The sequence below is a fragment of the Rhinoraja longicauda genome, chromosome 1 (genome assembly GCF_053455715.1).
Source record: "Rhinoraja longicauda isolate Sanriku21f chromosome 1, sRhiLon1.1, whole genome shotgun sequence".
NCBI lineage: Eukaryota > Metazoa > Chordata > Chondrichthyes > Rajiformes > Arhynchobatidae > Rhinoraja > Rhinoraja longicauda.
Window position 1 is genome coordinate 25306486 of NC_135953.1, and position 15890 is coordinate 25322375.

At 42.5% G+C, this 15890-nt stretch overlaps 1 protein-coding gene across 1 annotated transcript in view; it reads left to right on the top strand.

Annotated features, from left to right (window-relative positions):
• dcc (DCC netrin 1 receptor) overlaps positions 1–15890 on the top strand; it is a 1038091-nt gene that overhangs the window by 515070 nt on the left and 507131 nt on the right. Inside the window, exon 3 of the mRNA XM_078421445.1 lies at positions 2351–2635. Within this exon, the coding sequence (XP_078277571.1) occupies positions 2351–2635 (285 nt within the window). The remainder of the gene's footprint in view (positions 1–2350; positions 2636–15890) is intronic.

Genomic DNA, 15890 nt, shown 5'->3' on the forward strand with positions numbered 1-15890 from the left:
CAAACCCACCGTTCGCTATGCCTCTCGCAGTGTAATCAGTGTTATGGGGAGCAGTATATGTGATGATACCATTAAAATGCAGAATATATCTCGTCTGTCCATTCACAGATTTTTGTTATTTTTCTTTTTTAATGTTTCTGCAAGTTTCTGCCTACTAAAATGGCGCCATGACATACTACGGTTTTTCGGGTCAAGTGGTCTATGTTGCTCCTTTAGTATCTTTGCCAACAACATAAGCCATCAAACCGGCCGGCCTATAGTTTCCACTATATCTGCCTCACACCCTCTTGAACAGTGGAGTAATATTTGCAATTTTCCAATTACCTGAAACCACCCCTGACTCTTGTGATTCTCAAAAGATCACAACTAAGATATCACACATCGTCATCAATCGCCAATGCTTGATTGAAGATGCAAGAAACTGCAGATGCTAGTTCACAAAAAAAATGACACACAGTAATGAAGTAACTCAGTGGTTCAAGCAGCATCTCTGGAGAACATGGATAGGTGATGTTCCGGGTCAAGAAGAAAGGGTCCAAAACCTCAAAAATCACCTATCCATGTTTTCCAACAATGTTTGATGATTTTGTTTGAGTATGATAGTAGGTATTGCACTGTGGTCCATATAGTGAGTGTGCTCCACAGTGATGTTAGAAAGGAAGACCAGGGACATTGATGCTAAAAGACTGGAGGAGCTGCAGTGCACTTTCATGTCAGGATATTTGGGAGTTTCTTAAATTCATAATTTATAGGCCCATCAAGATTACTCCGCCTTTCAATCATGGCTGATCTATCTTTCCCTCTCAACCCCATTCTCCTGCCTTCCTCCCATAATCCCTGACACTTGGCACCTGAATTTGGAGATGGTGCCTATGCTGCTCTTGTCATTCTTTGGGCAAAGGTGATGGAATGTATATTTCAGGTGACGAATGGGTTACTAAAAACCTAAGTCAGATTACAGCTCAGGATGCACTAACTCTGACTGACTAACTGGCTTCAGAAAGCCATGATGCATCTCCATTGGACTTTGGTTAGGCCGCAATTGGGGTATTATGTGCAGTTCTGGCCGTCCCATTACAGGAAAGATGTAGACTTTGGAGAGGGTGCAGAGGATATTTTTCAGAATGCAGCCTAGACTAGAGGGTTTCAGCTACAGGCAGAGCTTGGATAGACTTGGATTATTTGGTCTGGAATGTCAGAGGTTCAGGATAGACTTGATAGAAATAAAATCATGAGAGGCATTGAGAGGGTAGACAGTCAGAACCTTTCTCTCAAGGTGAAAATGTCCAACATTAGAGGGCATGCAATTTTGTTCTCCTAATTTGAGGAAGGACATTATTGCTATTGAGGGAGTGCAGCGTAGGTTCACCAGGTTAATTCCCGGGATGGCGGTATGATGAAAGAATGGGTCGACTGCTTGTATTTACTGGAATTTAGAAGGATGAGAGGGGATCTTATAGAAACATATAAAATTCTTAAGGAATTGGGCAGGCTAGATGCAGGAAAAATGTTCCCGATGTTGGGGGAGTCCAGAACCAGGGGTCACAATTTAAGAATAAGGAGTAGGCCATTTAGGACTGAGATGAGGAAAAAAACTTTCACCCAGAGAGTTGTGAATCTGTGGAATTCTCTGCCAGTGGAGGACAATTTACTGGATGTTTTCAAGAGAGAGTTAGATTTGGCTCTTGGGGCTAAAGGAATCAAGGGAAAAAGCAGGAACGGGGTACTGATTTTAGATGATCAGCCAAGATCATATTGAATGGCGGTGCTGGCTCGAAGGGCCAAATGGCCTACTCCTGCACCTATTTTTCTATGTTTTCTATGTTTTCTACGTTTCTATAAGGTGAGAGTGAGAAAGTTTAATGGAGAAGTGCAGGGAGTAGTGGGGGCCTAGAACACATTGCCAGGGGTGGTGGTGGAGGCAGATACCATAGTGGAGTTAAGAAACTTTCAGATAGGCATAGGCAAGTGCAGGGAATAGGATATGGATCATGTACAGGCAGATGAGATCAGTTTAACTTGGCATCCTGTTCGGCACAAACATTGCGGGCCGAAGGGCCCGTTGCTGTGCTGTACTTTTCTATGCTATGTTTAACCCATAATGCCGTCAGTTTACTGAAAAATTATCTCTGCTAATGCTTAAAATGTAATGCCTCCCATCACTCGCTTTTGATGTACAGTTTGCTTTGTTACGGTTATTTTGAAATAGCAATGTAATGGAAATCAGTGAAACAAGTGCTCCCTCTAATCAATAATCCCCAGATCGTGTCACCACTGTGATGTCAAAGCGTTGAATTTTATTCTTCGGCTTCCTGCCACATCTAACAAATGTTGTTTTATTTATTTCTAGGTCCGCTGAGATTTATCTCGCCGACAGAGTCAGTCGCTGCTTATGCAGGAGACCTTGCCGAGCTGAAATGCGAAGTTACCGGCGAGCCTATGCCTTCCATTCACTGGCAGAAAGACCGCATTGATCTGCAGCTCAACGCTGATGATCTCCGCATGGCTGTTCTCCCGTCTGGATCCTTGGTGATTAGCAAGCTTCAGACAGGGGACAGTGGGTCCTACCGGTGCCTTGCAGAAAACCCCGGCAGCTCAAGGACCGGGAACAATGCTGACCTTCAGGTCTTGTCCGGTAAGAGCATCTTTGGTCTCGGACGTGTTCCGACTGATTGAAAGTTTGATTGAATGGCGCAGCAGGGAAACAGGCCAATGTACGCACCGGGTCCATGCCGACCATCGATCGATCGCCCATTCACACGAGTTCTATGTTATCCCACTTTCTCATCCACTCCCCGCACATTCGGGCCAATTAATCTACAGAGCCACGCGTCTCAGCGATGTGGCGGGAAACCGGAGCTCACGAAGGAAACCCCCACAGTCACAGAGTGCGTAGTCCGCACATTCAGAATCTGAGGTCAGGTTCGAACCCGGGTCTGTGGCGCCGTGAGGCAGCAGCTCGACCAGCTGCACCATTGTGCTGGCCTAAAATTCTATCTGTAGGAACAAAGAACTGCAGATGCTGGTTAGTGCACAAAACGACACCAAATGCTGGAGTAACTCAACAAGTCAGGAAGCATCTCTGGAGAACATGGGTGCGTGACATTTCAGGTCGAGACCTTCTTAAGATTTTATCTGTGCTGCTAAACGCTAAATATTCCCATTGAAAGCAGACGCTTGTATCCATTAGTGGTCATTTGCATCATGGGATGCATGTTTTTTAAAATTTTATACTGTAACAATTGAATGCATCTTGAACAGAAATGAGCAAATGCATATTTTTCTTCATCAGGAAATGATAAGGTATGCAATTGCAGAATGTGAGCATCGTCAGTATTACGTACCTACTGGTCATACAATTGCATAGTAAAGATCCTTCAAAATCATCAATAATAATAGTCCTTTGCACTAACCCCAGAAAACCCATATCCATCCTGTACTAATGGAGCTTTTCAATTTCTCAGAGGAGTCATCCTCTTGACCTTTCCAGGAGACGTTTTTAATATAGTGCCACATCTAACTGCCAGAAGCCATTATTTCACTTAAGACTCTGACATTCTGGTCGACAGAGCAAAGTTTCAGCCCAGCAGTTAAAGCTAAAGTTGAATGTAGGCCCCAGAGATGAAGCCACAATGGGCTAATGTGGCAGAGGTATTTTACTGGACATTGCTTTAATGGAAACATTTTCATTAAAGCGGTATTTCAACGGTGCCTTGTGAGCACACTTCCATTTGTACAGTAATAGAACTTAAATACACATCTGCGATTCTCACAGGATGAAATTCAAGTCTCAAGAGGCTAGCCATAACTCACCCTGTAGCAATCCGAATCATATTTCACGGCTGTTTATGCCTGACACATCCTTGCAGTGAGCAACAATTTCAGCACCTGCCGTATAGCATCAATGGGAACTGGTCCTCAGCCATCGACATTGCTTCTATTCCTGCCAGTAAGCGGTCCATTCTGTGATAGCAAAACCCAGCTGAGACGGATAAACAAAATCGCTGTGAATGCTTGGCTGGCTTTCGCAATTTATCTGTGTGATGACTTTTTTTTGATACTTGCTGCCTGAAACCTAAAAGAATTCCGAGTTCTGGCCTTGGTGATCGTTATTCATGCCATGTAGATTTTATCAGCGGGGATGGATACTGGGTCTGAACCGGGGGACGCAAAATCCACACGTCATGATTGGCTCTTCGTGCGGTGTTTTGTTTGGAATGCCACGGAGATTTATTGGACTTGCTATTTTGGGAACGGGTGAATCCGTGTGTTTGCCAGGGAGAATCCAGAAGTTTCACACAAAGGGTGGTGGGTGTATGGAACGAGCTGCCAGAGGAGGTTGTTGAGGCAGGGACCATCGCAACGTTTATGACACATTTAGACTGGTACATGGATAGGACGAGTTTAGAGAGATTGAAACATAGAAACAGTAGGTGCAGGAGTAGTCTATTCGGCCCATCGAGCCAACACCGCCTTTCAATATGATCAAGGCTGATCATCCAGAATCAGTACCCTGTTCCTACTTTTCTGGGTAAAAATTCAATGCATCTTGAACAGAAATGAGCAAACGCATATTCTGGATATGGGTCAAATGCAGGTCGGTGGGACTACTGTAGATGCGACATGTTGGCCAGTGTGGGAAAGTTGGGCTGAAGGGCCTGTTTCCATGCTGTAGTACTCTATGATTTTAGTATAAGAAAATAACTGCAGATGCTGGTACAAATTGAAGGTATTTATTCACAAAATGCTGGTGTAACTCAGCAGGTCAGGCAGCATCTCAGGAGAGAAGGAATGGGTGACGTTTCGGGTCGAGACCCTTCTTCAGACTGATGTCAGGGGGGCGGGACAAAGGAAGGATATAGGTGGAGACAGGAAGATAGAGGGAGATCTGGGAAGGAGGAGGGGAAGGGAGGAACAGAGGAACTATCTAAAGTTGGAGAAGTCGATGTTCATACCACTGGGCTGCAAACTGCCCAGGCGAAATATGAGGTGCTGTTCCTCCAATTTCCGGTGGGCCTCACTATAACACTGGAGGAGGCCCATGACAGAAAGGTCAGACTGGGAATGGGAGGGGGAGTTGAAGTGCTCGGGCACCGGGAGATCAGTTTGGTCAATGCGGACCGAGCGCAGGTGTTGAGCGAAGCCAGATACAGGGTACAGGTATAGCACAAAATGGCACAAAATGGCTCTATGACTCTATGTCTCTGAGGTCTCTAAGTCTCCGGTTATGGAAATCCCAGGTTATGGAAATCGTGCTGAATGTAAAGACAGGACATCACTGGCAACTTTTATTTCCGTCTGTCTCCAGTCGCCGGCCGGATTGACAGAGCACAGAAGTGGCTCTCGGCAACCCAGGGTGGGGAAGGGATGGGGGGGGGGGGGGGGTTTGCAAAGGCTGCAGGATATAAAAAAGCAGGGTAGAAAAGCTATGGCAGTAAAAGGCTTCAGGGGCATCTCTATCCTCAACAATGGGACGGCCCAGCGTGTGAGTGTAAAGAAATGAAGCATTTTCAATCGCGTTCAACTTGAAGTGTTGAATGTACGATCCATTCGCCTTTTCCTGACATCCCCCCCCCCCCCAATCGCAGAAGCCAGTCTCCAAACATTTTGATTCATTCCATGAATCGTCAAGAAATGATGGAGATAAATGATGGGATGGAGATAAAGACAATGGGATCATTCAACATCTCAGCTGTGTTATTGATATTCTATGCTAAAAATCGAACACAGGACAGATGCAATCCTTTCACGTCACGTCCTCCATCAATAGCAAAACTGATGGAAGCTGTTATCATCAGTACCATCAACCAGCAATCACTCACCAATAACAGAACCACCCCATGCCCAGGATCGCTCAGTTCCAGACTTGGTCACGGAGTCAAAGAGCCAAACAGCATGGAAACAGGCCCGTCAGCCCAACTTACCCATGCCATGCAAGATGTCCCAGCTAACTAGTCCCACTTGCCTGTGTTTGGCCCATATCCCTCTAAACCTTTCCTTTCCATGTATCTGTCCAAATGTTTTTAAATGTTGATATGGTAACCAGGCCTTAATCCAAACATGCAACAAAGAGCAAACAAAACTAAGTTAGCGTATAATCGATTCGACTCAAAGTTTGGAATTTATCTATGAAATTGATGTTCTACCATGCTGAAAACTGTATCCTGCACACTGTTTCTTCCCCATTGCTCAACCTATGATACTTCTGTTGGACTTGAGTTTGATTTTGTATAGTATTAATTGGTTAGTATGCAAAACAAAGCTCTCCATCTTTCTCTTTGATCTACCTATTATTTTTGAGTTTGGCTTGATTTTATTTATGTATAGTATTATCTGATTTGATTCGAATACACGTGAAACAGTGTTTTGCTGTACTTCGGTACACGTGACAATAATATACCTAAACCCAAACCTAAATTTTTTTAGTAGGTTTAAGTTTATTATTGCCACATGTATCGAAGTATAGCAAAAACATTGTTTTGCATACGATCCAAATAATACTATACAAAAACACAATCAAGTCAGACATAACTTCCTCATTTTTGAAGCATTAGCTGGAAAGACAAAGAAATCTCAGAAACTGAATAAATTCCCCTGCAAGTTACACCACTCTAAATTGGAAATATCATCTTTTCATTTTTACTGGGTCAAAATCACTGAACACTCCACCAAACTTCACTCAGAATGCAGAATGTATCGATTTAACCATGCCACTCACTACCCAAGGGGAAATTAAGAATGTATTATAAATGCTGATTTGACCCAAGCCACCCATATATGAAAGGAAGGATGAATAAAAGTCAATTGAGCACATTGGGCAGGGAATTATAAATGTTTTAAGGGAGCTTTGGAACCAAACCAAAGGGTGGCACAGTGGTAGTGCTGCTGCCTCACAGTGGCACAGAACCAGGTTCGACCCTGACCTCAGGTGCTGTTTGTATAGAGTTTGTACATTCTCCCTGTGAATGCGTGGTTTTTTTCTGAGCGCTCTGGTTTCCTCCCACATCCCAAAAATGTGTGGGTTTGTAGTTTAATTGGCCTCTGTAAATTGTCCCTAGTCTGTAGGGAGTGGATGAGAAAATGGGATATATAGTTATAGCATGAATGGGTGATTGATGGTCGGTGTGGACTCGATAGGCCACAGGGCCCGTTTCCACGCTGCATCTCTAAACAAACAATCAGACACCACAGAAACAAACCCTCTAGTCCATCGAATCTGTGCTGACCACCAAACACTAATCTGCTATTATTCCTTTTTTTATTCTTCGCCATTCCCATCAATTTTCCTCCAGCTTCTACCACTTACCTGCACACTGGGAACAATTTACAGTGGCCAATTTACTTACCAACAAGCGTGCAATTGCAACGTTGGAGGAAACGAGCTCAGGAATGAAAACCACACTGTTTGTAGGAGGAATGTGCATTCTCTGTCGCAGCTGCAAATTTCATCACAGCTCCTTTGGTGCCTTCATTGAAGTCAGTTGTACAGATGGTATAAAACTGAGACCCCGGCAGTGATCCCTAACATCCAATATCACTTGTTAGATGTGGCCACACAGAGAAAAATCAATGGATGCCTCTTCGCTCCTTCCCGTTAGCCAACTAATTATGTCAAGATGTTACTTTCTGAACCATGAGCTTTTATTTTCTCCAATAATCTTTGATGCAAGACTTTATCAAAAGCCTTCAGGAAATCTAAGTTTTCAGCACATCTACCAATTCCCCATTACTCAAGGCATACTTGGGCGGCACGGTAGCGCAGCGCAGCGGTAGAGTTGCTGCTTTACAGCGAATGCAGCGCCGGAGACTCAGGTTCGATCCTGACTATGGGTGCTGCACTGTAAGGAGTTTGTACGTTCTCCCCGTGATCTGCGTGGGTTTTCTCCGAGATCTTCGGTTTCCTCCCACACTCCAAAGACGTACAGGTATGTAGGTTAATTGGCTGGGTAAAATGTAAAAAAAATAAAAAAATTGTCCCTAGTAGGTGTAGGATAGTGTTAATGTACGGGGATCGCTGGGCGGCACGGACTTGGTGGGCCGAAAAGGCCTGTTTCCGGCTGTATATATATATGATATGATGATATGATACCTAATAAATTGGCCAAACATGATTTCCCTTTCACAGAACTTTGCCTGATTATCTTGATTTTTAATAATATCTTCAATAAGAGTTTCTAATAACTTTGCTATGACAGATGTTATAGTGCTTGGCCTATTTCCTGCTTTCTCTTCCTTTGTGAATATAACATAGAATGTAGAACAGTACAGCACAAAACTGGCCTATTGGCCCACAATGTCTGTGCCGAACATGATATTAAGTTAAATTACTCTCCTCTGACTGCATTTAATCCACATTCCTCCATTCCATCCTTCCATATCCCTGCATATCCAAGTTGCTATGTAAAAGCCTCTTAATTGCCATTATAATATTTTCTTCCACCACCACCCCTGACAACATGTTCTAGGCGTCCACCACTCTTTGTATAACATACTTGTCCTGCATATCTCCTTTAAATTTTGCCCCTCTCACCTTAAACTGTGCCTTCTGCTCTTTGACATATCTGTCCTGGGATAAAGGTTCAGACTGTTCACCTTATCTATGCCTCTCATAAATGTATATTTTAGTACCATCAAGTCCCTCCTCAACCCTGCACGTTCCAGAGAAAATAATCCAAGTTTGGCTAACGTCTCATAGCTCATACCCTCTAACCTGGCGTCATTCTGGTAATACTCTGTTCTGCATCCTCTCCAAAGCCTCCAAATTCTTATTGGAATGGGTCAACCAGATCTACACCCATACTACAAACGTGGCTGAATCAAAGTCCTATAAAACTGCAACATGACTTCCTGACTCTGATACTCAAATCCCTGTAAGCATCCCATATGTCTTCTTTACCATTCTATCTACTTGTATTGCCACTTTCAGGAACAATAGATTTTGACTCCAAGATCCCACTGCACATCAATGCTGTTGAGGGTCCTGGCATTAATTACATACTTTCCATTTACATTCAATGTCCCAAAGTGTGGACCTCACATTTGCTCAGATTAAACTCCATCTCCCATTTCTCTGCCTATCTTTGTAGATGATCTATATTTGCACTATTTACTTTGACAGTCGTCTGCACTGTCCAAACGTCCACCAATGTTGGTGCCATCCGAAAATTTACTAATCATCCCATCAACATTTATGTCCAAGTCATTTAGATATATACATACATCATAAACAACAGAGGTCCTAGCACAAATCCTTGCAGAACTCCACAGGTCGCTGACCTCCGGCCAGAATAACACCATTCCACCACAAATCCTCTGTCTTCTGAGAGTAAGCTAGTTCTGAATCCAAACAAGCAAGCCAGGGTGGATCTCATGCATCTTAATCTTCAGGATCAGTCCACCATGAGGGACTTTATCAAATCAATTCAAATCAAATCAAATAGTCTGAGGAAGGGTCCTGAAATGAAATGTCACCTATCCATTTTCACCGGAGATACTGCCTGAGCCGCTGAGTTACTCCAGCATTTTGTGTCTAGCTTTAGACTTTATCAAATGTCTTACTAAAATTCATGTAGACAATATCAATGCCCTACCCTCATCAATCACCTTTGTCACCTCCTCAAAAAAATTAAATCAAAGGATAAAGAAAATACATTCATTATGTTTTGTCTAAGTAACCTTTCCCCGGATTTGGGAAATTTTGAAAATTTTAAATTAACACGTTACTATTGCTGCAGTTATTATTTTAATAATCATAAGATGAGGTTCATTTGGAACAGTTACTTGTCAACGCACAGATCCAACAATTTGTTGAGTGCTGCTTCCTCAGTGATTGTAATTTTCCTGAGTTCCTCCCTCTTCCCAATTCCTGATTTTCAGCTATTTCTGAGGTATTGCTTCTATCCTCTGCAATGATGAATGCAAAACACCTGTGAAATTCGGCAGCCTCATCTCCTCATTTTCCACTAGTAATTCCCTAGACACGCATTCTCAAATGAGAAGCTTTGTACCTGAAACTCCCCTAGTAGTTTTGATGCCTGCAGATCATCACCCACTGCTTTGTCAGCTTTCGAACATGGCAAAGCATAGAAATGTTTCTGAATGTTGGAAGTGCATATAAAAAAATTCTTAACTGAAAGGTTAATAATTGTTAAACATTTAAAAAATAATAAAATCAACAGAATTATTTCAACCATTTAAAAATCATTATTAGTTACAAAGAAAGCATATATATAAAACATATATTATGAAAAGGAACCATCTTCCCTATATCCCCTGTAGATTTACAGCTCGAATGAGCTAATGGAATCTGCAGCAGACCTAATCTTGCATAAGTGTTGGGGGAACTCAGTAAAACAGAGCCTCACATTGCAAAGCACATTGAAAATATAACAACGAATGCTGCATAATTTGGGGGTGTGTGTGTTTGGGATGTATGTGTTTGTCAGACCAAGATGGCCCAAACTTTCCTGTGCAATAACTTACTGTAGAACCATCATTAGCATTCGCAAAGCAATTTTCTTGAAGCAAAAGTTGGCCGTGACATGTGATCTACAGACATTTTTCACGTCTGCGGGTTAGTTTGTCATTTATAACTCCCATCGTTCCACTATCACTGTACGGCTGCAGAGGCAATCTAATAATGTCAGTGGGTTTACGTGTTCATTCTGCATTAGATGAAAGAATTTATCACTTGCACTTTTAAAAATAATGACTCTACCGAGACCTTGCTCTATTCATTTGACAGTAAATTGTCGCTCGATCAGAAGTAAAAGTACGAAGTGCTGGAAACACTCAGCAGGTTCGGCAGTAGCTGCGGAATAAGGAACAGTTAAAGTTTCAGGTTGAAATTCCTTTCTCGAAAGTTACAAAATAGTGGAGAACTCTCCTGAGATGCTGCCTGACCTGCTGAGTTACTCCAGCATTTTGTGAATAAACACCTTCGATTTGTACCAGCATCTGCAGTTATTTTCTTATATTATATGTACATAGTGGAATCTACATGGCAAAGAACAAACTGCTGGAGGAACTTCATGGATCAGGCAGCATCCGTAAGGAAATAGACACTGTTTCGAGTTGGGAGCTGTATTTAATTTAATAATTGTGTATTTAATCTTCAGTGCAAATTCAACAAAAGCATTTCACTGTACCTCGGTACACATGACAATAAAATAAACGAATCTTTTTGAAGGGTGTTGATGGTTAAGGTGGTGATGGATATCAATCAAATGTATGATAAGTATCTTTCTTTTTGTTACAGAGTCATACAGCTAGGAAATAATCATTTTATCTCTGTTTGCTTTGTTGTTACCTTCTCCCAACTAACAATGATCTATTCCTCAATTTCCTTGATCTCCATTCCCTTTGTCCTGTTTTCACACCTTACACTTCCTTACCTATCCACTGCCTTATCTACGTACCTCCCACTCCCCTGACATCAGTCTGAAGAAGAGTCTTGACCCGAAACGTCACCCATTCCTTCTCTCCAGAGATGCGGCCTGTCCCGCTGAGTTACTCCAGCATTTTGTGTCTATCTAGGAAATAATCACCTCTGTACTCTTTCCAGCTTAATAACATCCTTCCTGCAGCAGGATGACCAAAAACTGAACACAATATTGCAAATACAGTCTGATCAACGTCGTGTACAATTGTAACAAAATTTCCCAACTTCTATACTCAATACCCAGACTTATGAAAGCCAATGTGCCAGAAGCCTTCTCTACACGTGACGCCACTTTCAGGGAACTATGTACCTGTACTCTTAGATCCATCCACTCTACAACACTCACCAGGACCACTGAGAAGGTCCTGCCCTGGTTTGACTTCGCAAAGTGCAACACCACAAACGTAACTGCATTAAACTCCAGACAAATAGTCTGCTTGACAAATAATGTATTTAATTAAAGTGACAAAAGTTTAATTTATGGCACGATTAAGAAAAAGGATACATTCAATGCTATCAGCATTCAAAATAAGAGTTATTGTCTTTCAAAGTAGAGGGCTGTTTGATGCCCAGAACTGTTTCGGAAGCTGCTCAGTGTAAATCCACTTTTAAACTGGCAGCTTCGTCAATTTTTTAAATGCTAGCTTCTCCAAAAAGGCATTCATTCAACTTTAAATATTTTATTTCAGAAAGTATATGGTTGAATATTGTACAGCATATATTTGATGTTAGAAATGTATTGGATACTGTTACGAGCTGTAACATGCTGTAAGAAAATAACTGCAGATGCTGGTACAAATCGAAGGTATCTATTCACAAAATGCTGGAGTAACTCAGCAGGTCAGGCAGCATCTCAGGAGAGAAGGAATGGGTGACATTTCGGGTCGAGTCCCTTCTTCAGACTGTTACACATGCATGTACATAAGGTGCATGGGAATCTGATGTACAGAATGTGCTGCAAAGGTTTAGACTGCCTATGTTTTGCCAGAAACTCCCATCATCTTATGTTACTGTTGCCATGATGAGAATTTGAACATTATTTTGTTTTGACCAAGTGCTACATCGGCAATGGAAGTTGGAAAAGCAAGTTCTCATCTCTGCCTGCAGTAGTGGTGCTGATTCAATTTTAAGATGGCATTTACATTCAAACCATTTAACTACTTTAATCTCCTGGTGCTCAAAACCAGCAAATTATTTTTGAAGTTCAATCGTTGTTGTTATATTGGCATAAGTTCATAGTTTCCAATGAAGGCAAAGGCAGTAGACAGTTTGCCCACAGCAAGGTTTAGTTTAGTTTGGAAATACAGCGTGAAAACAGGCCCTTCAATCCCCCGAGTCCAAGCCGACCACCGATCCCCGTACTACATACTAGGGATAATTTACAATTTTTACTGAAGCTAATGAACCTACAAAACATGTACATCTGGTTCTGGTTCTGGTTGATTACTGCGCAAACACCTCATAAGTGGTTATCTCGCGCAGGTCGGAGTGAGTAGAGCAGTGATTAAATTTTGAAGTGGCCCTTTCTGACCAAGTTGAGGAGATCTAGTTGCTCAATCCCCTTTGGAGTGTGGGAGGAAACCAGAGCATCTGGAGAAAACCTAAGCAGTCACAGGGAGAATGTACAAGGAAAGTAACTGCAGATGCTGGTACAAAGCGAAGGTATCACAAAATGCTGGAGTAATTCAGCAGGTCAGGCAGCATCTAGGAGAGAGGGAATGGGTGATGTTTCGGGTCGAGACGTCACCCATGAAGAATAGTCTCGACCCGAAACGTCACCCATTCCCTCTCTCCTAGATGCTGCCTGACCTGCTGAGTTACTCCAGCATTTTGGGAGAATGTACAATCTCTGTACAGCCAGCACCCGAGTCAGGTCGAACCCGGGTCTCGAAGGCAGCAAGTCTATCGCTCCCTGCAGCACCTCTGAAAACAGTAAACAGGAAATAAATGTTTTAAACTTTGGCTATAAGAACAACTGCAGCTCTCTAGGACTTTGGTTAGGCTGCATTAGGAGTATTGCATCCAGTTTTGTTCACCCAATTATAGGAAAGATGTGCAGGTGTTTGCAGTGGAGTTTACCAGAATACTGCATGGATTGGAGGGTTTCAACTACAGAGTGAGGTTGGATGGACTTGGATTGTTTTTTCTGAATGTCAGAGGTAGAAGGAAGATTTAGATTTAGTTTAAGAGATTTAATTTTAGAGAAATGCTGAGGAAACAGACCCTTCGGCGCACAGAGTCAGAACCGACCAGCGATCCCCGCACACTAACACCATCCCACGTACACCAGGAACAATTCACATTCATAACAAGCCAATTAACATACAAACCTGTGTGTCTGTGGTGTGGGAGGAAACCAGAGCTTCCTGGAGAAAATCCACGCAGGTCATGGGGAGAATATACAAACACTGTACAAACAGCACCCATAGTCAGGATCGAACCTGGGTCTCTGGCACTGCAAGGCAGCAACTCTACCGCTGCGCCACCACGCCGCCCTAGTATACTTAATAGAAGTATATAAAATTATGAGAGGCATAGATAGGGTAGACAGTCAGAACCTTTTTCCCAGGGTGGAAATGTCCAACACGAGAGACCACAGCTGTAAGGTGAGAGGGGGAATGTTTAATGGAGGTTCATGGAAAGCTTTTTTACACAGAGTGTACATTAGGTGTACTCTGGTGGTGGAAGCAGATACGATAGTGGCTTTGCAGAGGCTTTTAGATAGGCAATGGAAAGTATTGGGAATAGAGGGATATGGATTATGCATAGGCAGTTGAGATCTGAGGCATTATGTTGGGCACAAACATCTTGGGCCGAAGGGTTCGTTCCTCTGCTGTACGGTTCTATGTTCTCTATGTTCTAAGCACAATGGTTCCAATGTCCATTCACACAGATAAATCCACACATTCGGGGCAAAGAAGAAATATTCCATGAGTTCTGTATCTCCTCAAATAACCGAACAGTTCATCCAGTATTAACCTGAACAAAAGAAAAGCAAAATCTCTCAGAGGGGACTGTGTATATGGAATGAGCTGCTAGAGGAGGTAGTTGAGACAGGTACTACAACAATACTTAAAAGATAATTGGACAGGTATATGGACACAACAGATTTAGAGGTATATTGACCACGTGTGGACAAATGGGACGAGCGTTAGATGGGGCATGTTGGTCGTCGGCATGGATGAATTAGGCCGAAAGGGCCTGTTTCCTTGCTGTGTGATTCTAATTCAAGTTAATGTATCTTATTGACAGGGAAGTGTCTGAGCCAAGAGAACTTAAATAATCAACCTTGGTCCTAAGAGGCAACTTAAATATAAAGTAACCTTGATGAGATGCATCCTTAATTTCTTCTGGTTTCTGGCACACGAGGATCACCAGCAGTTTAAGACTATTCTTTTTTTAATTTTTATTTTCGCCATGAAATATCTAGAGACCAAGGCTGTATTATTTTGAAGCACTTGGCAAACAGGATCAATCGGAGTATTGACCATTTTGTCAATCTTGGCAGCTGGTTGTAAATTCCTTGCTAGCTCACCAGCTTAATGCTAGGGGACCTTTACTGTGCTGATACACTCAGGCAATTACAGCATGAAGTTTAAAGGTCATTCAATTCCTAGAGTCTTCATACTCTCCCTTCCATCAGTCATTAGCTGCCTCCATTTTGCTTTTGGTGTTAGCATAATAAAGGGACTTGGCTCCTGACAGTGCTGTTTGCAAAACTGTTATTCAAGCCTTTTCTTTTGTTCTGACTTATTTATCTCCATCACATATGGCCAGATGAATTCAACTTTTATTTTTCCAGCCACAAGCACGTAAGCAATCTTCTAGCCTCTTACCTTTTCACCTTTTAAATCCTAGCCTCTTGCTTCATGCCTGAAAGAAATCATGCAGCCAGCAGCTGAGATTCCATTGGGGGTATTGTATCTTTAAATGGGTGATCAGCAGTCTTGCCCAGGGCAGCCAGAGCATGGGAGAGTCTCGGACCAGAGGGCACAGCCTCAAAATAAAAGGATGTACATTTAGAATGGAGAAGGAGAGAAAATGCTTTAGCCATAGGGTGGTGAATCTCTGGAATTCATTGCCTAGATGGCTGTGGAGACTGTGATGTATATGTAATGTAAATGCCAGTGCCCCCTTGAGGCCAAGAGCAGAAGCTGGCCAATGGGCTTGTGCATTGTGACTGAGGTCAGGTGACCTTCTAGAAGTTTCCTGGTGAAGGATCAGTAATAAAATCTTCTTACAAGATGTCGGGCGTATATTCATTGTGCTAGCCACAACAGGGTCTTACAGAGGACATTACAGAGACTGTCATTGGGTATTTTTAAAAGCAGAGCTTGATAGATGATTGATTAGTAAGGAATATGATTGATACTTTATTATCACATGCGACATGTCAAAATGAAATTCTTTGTGTACCATACACAAAATATGCAAAGCGTTGGCATGTATA